General features: G+C 34.2%; 1 protein-coding gene across 6 annotated transcripts in view; it reads left to right on the top strand.

Moving 5' to 3' along the window:
* LOC107562918 (ceramide synthase 2-like) overlaps window positions 1–6,542 on the top strand; it is a 30,714-nt gene extending 24,172 nt beyond the window's left edge. For 4 of the 6 annotated variants that reach the window (XR_001606053.1, XR_001606051.1, XR_001606052.1 and 1 more), the window contains exons 9-12: window positions 191–297; window positions 431–584; window positions 3,509–3,647; window positions 4,421–4,488. Coding sequence is in view for 2 of the 6 variants with exons in the window: in XM_016247696.1 (XP_016103182.1) it covers window positions 191–297; window positions 431–584; window positions 4,941–5,069 (390 nt within the window). In the remaining 4 variants the exon portion in view is untranslated. Of the gene's footprint in view, window positions 1–190; window positions 298–430; window positions 585–3,508; window positions 3,934–4,420; window positions 4,489–4,940 lie in introns of those variants that run through there. The other 2 variants (XM_016247696.1, XM_016247677.1) reach the window with 2 other exon arrangements.
* Window positions 6,543–7,736: the final 1,194 nt, after the last annotated feature.

A 7,736-nucleotide genomic window follows, 5' to 3' on the forward strand; every position in this document is an offset into this window, starting at 1 on the left:
ATATATATATATATATATATATATATATATATATATATATATATATATATATATATACTGTATATATAATTACATTTTTTATTTACAGTTTATTTTATTTCAAATAATAAAAGACTATATAGTTTTAGTTAACTGTAAAAACCCTGTACGAACTGCACCAGTTTGTTATTTTTGTGTTAATTCTCCGCAGTCCGCTAAGATCTTCAACTACGCCAAATGGGAAAGCACATGCAACGGCATCTTTGTGGTATTTGCTGCTGTCTTCATAGTCACGCGACTCATAATGTTTCCATTTTGGTGAGAATTGTGTGACTGTTATTTCCAAGCTCTGATAAAGAGTCTCAGGTGTATTTTACATAACATACATGCATTATTTGTTTATTACAACTGATATTAAAAACTGTCTCTGTCTCGTGCATCTTTATTCCAGGATCATTCACTGCACGTGGGTTTATCCTCCCGACTATTACCCGCCGTTCTTTGGATATTACTTTTTTAACTTCATGCTTGTCATCCTGTTGATGCTGCACATATTCTGGGCGTATCTGATTCTATGCATGGTGAAGATGTTCCTCTTTGGAAGTGTAAGTTCTTCTACTTTTAAATTTGGGACTTCATTTTTTAAAAATTGTCTTGTTTGATTGGTCTCACGTTACATTGGGTTAGCAAATAATTTTGGTTAGTCATATTTTGAGATTTATTTTTTTGCAAATTTATTGGACACATAGGCTACTGTATGCGACTTGTGTTTGCCTGTGCATCTGTGTAAATGCTGTGATCAATCTGCTCTTCTCAAGTCTGAAACCTGAAGGCCAAAAAACAAACTGACACTAAACTGTGAATGTGCAGATCTCATGAATATTTAATGAGGAAAGCAGTGAATCAGTTTATGATTGGTTGTCTGTTTCTAAACGACTCTCTGTAACATTCTCTATAATTTTATACCTTTGGCACCACATTTTGTTGGAGCAGATCTTCATAACTGAGGGTTAAAAGCATCGCTAACCCCTTTTAACATTATAAGTGTGAAACACTGCTTTACCCGAGGTTAAAAAGACATTAACCCAGGGTTAAGCATTGTGTGAAAAGCCCTGAATACATTATAAAATCATTTATAAGATGGTTACAGGCATAGTGGATCTGAATGACTCAAAAATAAGCGTATTGAAGTGCATCTCTGCAGCCCGTCGGTCATATGTTACTAACAAATACCGTTAATGCTGTTACCTTACCACTCTCGGGCTAGTTATCAATCATCTCAACAGACACAACCGACACCGTATGACTTTTAACAAGTCATAAAACTCTGGCCGTTGTGCAGTCGGAAAGTTCTGGATGCACTGAACTATTTCATTTTATGAGTTTCTGACTAAAGCGGTTTAAAAGAAGCATTGTTTTCATTTATTGTCACCCTTAAATGTCCTATTGTGAGTATTATTGTATCAACACTGGTTTTACTGGTCTAGTTAACCATCCCATAATGCTGGTTATACCAGTGTGGGTTGGTACAGCACATGAACACATTTGTAATTAGGCTGTACGGTGTGTGCCCTGCATCTTAAACAAAAACTGATTTGCATAAAAGGCCTAATATGTCCTGATATTAACATAATACAAGACTTATTCACCTTACAAATGGCTGTCTAAAGCAAAAATGTTACGAAATGCATCATATTTTGTGAGAAACTAACATGCTAGAGTAAAACAGGCGCTATCTTTGGAATCAGCGGCCTTAAATTTGTGAGAAACAAGTACTGGATTTCATTCAGCAAATATGATGCAGGTCAGTGTAATAGAGATGAACACTGCCGTTACAGTCAATATGGTTGTCACTGGTTTGTCATTTTGGTAATGTGTGACAACCACATTCTACAGCCAAATTCCCACCTGAAAAATCATTTATTTTGAATCAATGTATTGTAAATTGTATTACTTTTGTGAACTATAACCAACACCAAACAAGTTAGACTGTTTTTGCGTTTCTTCCTTAGAGCAATTGTGGGAGGGACTCCTGAATGATAATTTATGGGATTTACTGTATTTTAATGCTGGTGTCACTCCTAAAATTTTGCAGTGTGTACGTGGCATATGCTTATTTAAGATTACTCACTAGAGGTAAGATCTGTATATGAGATACTGTATATGGAAACTCGTATTACCTCCTGCTAGATGACCACATTGGCCATTTGAAACAATAAATGAGTTCATGAGTCACATTTTCTTCTCAGAGGAAGAAATTCCTGCATTCTGGTGTCTGTCATGGCATTTCATGGCTTCAACATGAAACATTAATGCAGTGATTCCTGAATCAATATTCAAGCGCATCATTGTGAAAATATATCAAATATATTTATTTTGATTAAAAATAGTTATTTTAAGCTCAGTTGAAATATTTTTCAAAATATATAAATTTATATATATATATATATAGTATAATTATATACAGTTAAAATGTTTGGTGTCAGTGTTTTTGAAATAAGTCTGCTCACCAAGGCTGCTTTTATTTGATCAGAAATACAGTAAAAATAGTGAAATATTATTACAATCTAAAATAACTGTTTTGTATTCGAATGCATTTTAAAATGTAATTTATTCCTGTGATCAAAGCTGAATTTCCAGCATCATTACTCCAGTCTTCGGTGTCACATGATCCTTCAGAAATCATATTAATATGCTGATTTGCTGCTCAAGAAACATTTCTGATTAGTATCAATGAATTCTCGTTCAATCATATCAATGAAAACAGTTTTGCTTAATATTTTTAGGATATTTTAGGATTCTTTGATGAATAGAAAGTTCAAAAACAGCATTTATGTGAAATATGATTCGTTTTTGACATTATAAATATCTGTGTACTGTCACTTTTGATCAGTTTAAAGCATACTTGTTGAATAAAAGTATTAATGTTTTCAGTATGTGAATAATATGTTTGGACAAATAATGTTATTATTGTTTAGGTCAGAGCTCCCTGTTGCAACAGCAAACTCCTGTAGGAAACACATGCCTTGATTAATGCTAAACACACTAAAACAAAGATGCATATAATAGCAGTTATAGACAAAGCCATCCTGCATGAATTATACTCCGAACAGAAACGATGACACAAGCTCGTAACAGTGACTGAGTTATCCAGGTCTGTGCCGTTGTTCTGTTATTTCCAGTTACACTGGTGTTCTGATTAAAATAAGCCCTGCCAGCCTGTATTTAGTGCTCTATTGTTTTCACTCCAGCTCAGTCTATTGAAAAAGGTGAGTCATAATTTGAGAGTGATTGCACTGGCAGCGTACATGATCTCTCGCAAATGCACAGCGGATGAGGGATGCCAGATTCAATCGCTTCTCTGCTCCACGTACCTGCAGCCTGTTGCACAAAGGGACCTAATTAGTCGTGATTTAGTGCACATCAGACTGTTCAGATTCATTTGCGATGGATGATGGATTGTGTATCTGCATCTGGTTTCTACAAATGGCTCGTTAGGTTTATGTTTCAAAAATGTTTCTATTTTCAGATTTCAGATGCTGGGGTTTTGATTTTGGCTTTCCGAAGTACAGGAAGTTCAAAGATCGGCATGCTTATTGTTTGATTTTTAAATGTTTGCTAAGCTAAGGACCAGTAAACCTGCTGCTTATATATGGATCATACTTTGGGTTAGTGATTTAAACAAACTTATATTAAACTTTGGCATGTAAAAAAAACACTCAACCATTTAGTAACCACACAGAAACAACCTGGCATAGTTTTGCATGGATAAACACCACTCAAATTCTCTTTCTTGAATTGTTTTAGCTGTTGTGCTGAATATAAATTATTATTGTTTTTTTTTAACTCTAAGCGACTAATTTGGCGCATGTTTTAGGCTATTTATTTAGCTTTTATGTAAGGAAGCTGGTATCCTCTTTGGAAAAAAGGTAATCGTGACTTTTTATCTCACAATTCCAACTTTTTTCTCGCAATTTTTTTTTCTTTCACAGAATTTCACGTTTATATTATAGAACAGTCAGAATCATGAGATATTAACCAGCTATTGCAAGAAAAAAATTTGGAATTGTGAGATGCTGCTATAACTTTTTAAATGTATTATTCTTTAGCAGGGGATAAAATAAAACAGAAAAAAGTTTTGTTGAGTTTATATCTCACAATTCTGTGTTTACATCTCACAATTTTGAGTCTGAATTGGGGTAAAGTTTTCTATAGATACGCGTATGAGAGAATGACTAAAGAATAAATTGAGGTGAAGGAACTCAGGCTTTTACAAATAAAATTGACAAATCTTTTTTTTTCTTTCTCTAAAGTGATGTTTTGCATGGGTGTAAACAATTTTTTAATCGCAGATTTGTTTTAAAAATAAAAGAGTCTGTTTTAGCTATTGTGTTGACTAAATTCATTTTGAACTATCTTCCCTAATATACTTTTTTGACAGTTAACCAAAGACGAGAGAAGCGACAATGAAGAAGAAGAGGACGGGGAAACCAGTGTGACCGAGGACAATAACTTTCACGTTTATATTATAGAACAGTCAGAATCATGAGATATTAACCAGCTATTGCAAGAAAAAAATTTGGAATTGTGAGATGCTGCTATAACTTTTTAAATGTATTATTCTTTAGCAGGGGATAAAATAAAACAACAACAACAAAAACAGAAAAAAGTTTTGTTGAGTTTATATCTCACAATTCTGTGTTTACATCTCACAATTTTGAGTCTGAATTGGGGTAAAGTTTTCTACAGATACGCGTATGAGAGAATGACTAAAGAATAAATTGAGGTGAAGGAACTCAGGCTTTTACAAATAAAATTGACAAATCTTTTTTTTTCTCTCTCTAAAGTGATGTTTTGCATGGGTGTAAACATTTTTTTGTTTTAAAAATAAAAGAGTGTTTTAGCTATTGTGTTGACTAAATTCATTTTGAACTATCTTCCCTAATATACTTTTTTGACAGTTAACCAAAGACGAGAGAAGCGACAATGAAGAAGAAGAGGACGGGGAAACCAGTGTGACCGAGGACAATAATGGACATTTGAAAGTGACCAATGGCTGTGGAGCAGGAGGCGGGGCTAATCATCACTGACACCTCTTCTCTCAAACTGTGAAGGACTTTGAATTGCCCTCAGGGATGCGAGGAGCCAAAAACATACATCTGATTTATTGTCACGCAGAGAATATGCCAGAAACCTGTCAAAACAAATTGCATCTTTTAATAATGCTGAAAAACCCCTCTTTTTTTCCACTCGGCTTCACTGGAGACGACTTGCTGTGTGTCTTGGCTGCTTCAAAACCTTTTCCCCCCTTTCAACTAAAACTTTTTTTCATTATGGCACAAGATCACATGGGTAATTATGAAAGAACACGGCGCAAAGAAAAAGAAACTCCTCGTAAGTTTTAATAGACTCCTCATTGTTTTTGAAGCTCAAAGATCACGTCACACTGTCTGGCATCGCCTATTGAGGCTTCATCTGCCATGCTGTTGAGTTTTACATCAACCTCTGCTGTCCAGCTCAGCCTCTTGTGAGAACTAATAAGATGAGATCTCAAGTTTATGTTTCCTGCAAGTGATTTTGAAGCAGAACATCTACTTTTGTATCACTTTAACCTCTTGCAGGCATCGGTTTCTTTTATTTTTAAGCCGTCTCTACAATGAATACGTCCAACTTTGTTTCTTGAAAGAGTTCACACTACAATACAAGTTTTTTTGTCAATGCAGGCCATTTTCAAAATTTTTGATGGCTGGAGGTCACTGAGTCTCTGTACTGCTGGTTTCTAGTATGCATTTCATGTTATTATGATATTTCAAATCACCAGCTGTCATTGAAAATTAAGGACTTCCAATCAGTAGTCAGTGTTAATCTATCCATCTATCTATCTATCTATCTATCTATCTATCTATCTTGGCCTCAATTCAAATCGAATTCAAATTCAAGAATTGTTTGTTTTAAAATGCATTCTAAATTCAGCTCTGAATGGTGCACAAGCCTTTTTCAGCTGTTGCTCCATTATGACAGAAGCTGAAATAGAATGGTTTTGATACATTGCTCGCGTCCAGTGTAGACACGGTTTTATAGGATATTACAGTATGGATGTGACTTAAAACTACCTAAGTATATCTCAAGAATGATGTTAAATTTTAGATTTTTTTATATGTCTTGTTGACATTTTATGAACTTAAAATAGCTGGTTGAATATTCACATCTGTGAGCGACTGATTTGGTGAGTGTTTTAGGCTATTTAATTAGTATGAAATGAAATGTGTACGAGAGAATGATGAATGAATGAAAGTCAGGCCTTTGCAAATAAAATTTTATGACAAGCCATTTTTTTGCTTGTCGGGGGTTATGCACAGACCCAGAGATCAGCAGAGATGGTTTTGAGAATTTGTGCAGTGCATTTACTGTTTTATCCACTGAAAGTGTAAAGGAATTATTGAAGGATATATTTTTTAAATGTTTAATTCTAATTTTAATGTAATAAAGATTTTGATCCAATATTTCAGTATGCCAGTTCTATAATGCTCTTCAGGGGCCAGTTGCATAAACTTAGCCACCATGTTAAGACTGTCTTAAGAACTAGTTTGACCAACTAGCAGTTGCCAAGGGGTACTCAGTCTTACTTTTCCAATACAAATGTGACCCTGCATCACAAAACCAGTCTTAAGTCGTTGGGGTATATTTGTAGCAATAGCCAAAAATACATTGTATGGGTCAAAATGATAGATTTTTCTTTTATGCCAAAAATCATTAGGATATTAAGTAAAGATCGTGTTCCATGAAGACATTTTGTAAATGTCCTACCGTAAATATATCAAAACTTCAGTTTTGATTAGTAATATGCATTGCTAAGAACTTCATTTGGACAACTTTAAAGATGATTTTCTCAATATTTTGATATTTTTGCACCCTCAGATTCCAGATTTTCAAATAGTTGTATCTCGACCAAATATTGTCCTATCCTAACAAACCATACATCAATGGAAAGCTTATTTATTCAGCTTTCAGATGATGTATACATCTCAATTCCTCAAAAGATTGACACTTAAGACTGGTTTTGTGGTCCAGGGTCACAAATAAGACCAATCTACCTTTTCTTAACTGAATTAAAAAAATTATGACCAGTCTTGAAGAAAAAAATTAGATGACTAACTTTTTAAGACTAGTCTAAACAGTTTATGCAACCAGCCCCAGATCTTTATTTAATGTTAATCTAAATAGCTAGGAATGTCATTTTTCTTCTTCTGTGTTACATGTTTCTACAGAACCCCAGGTTGAAAACCCAGAAATTGCTCAAATAGATATTATTGACCCATTACAATATTTTAGATGTTTTATTTTCGATCACATGTGATATATGCTTTTGTGGAAGATCATATCCAAGTTGTTTTTTTTCTATACAGTGATACTGGGCATTGATAATGGCGTTCAAGCTCAAAAAGCAGTTGTTTAAATCTTTCCACTCATTAAACCTAATGTATAAGTTTTAAGCAACATGGCAGTGAGTAAACAATAACAGAAATGCATTTTTAATTTTTGGGTGAACAGTCTCTGTAAAATCAGTGTGTGTAAATGGCACTCAAGCATCTTAATGTCATAATGAAACAACAGACTGGCTCTTTAAACTCACTGGCACTGAGCAAGCTTTTTGTACTTCTTCTGTTAACTACTAGGGGGAGCAGCTGACCACACTCCTGACTTGTGCAGGAAGCACATAACTAGTTCTACTGTACAGTGTCAAATCAAAATGAAAC

This window comes from Sinocyclocheilus grahami, unplaced genomic scaffold, assembly GCF_001515645.1.
Source record: "Sinocyclocheilus grahami isolate Dianchi unplaced genomic scaffold, SAMN03320097.WGS_v1.1 scaffold24.1, whole genome shotgun sequence".
Taxonomy (NCBI): domain Eukaryota; kingdom Metazoa; phylum Chordata; class Actinopteri; order Cypriniformes; family Cyprinidae; genus Sinocyclocheilus; species Sinocyclocheilus grahami.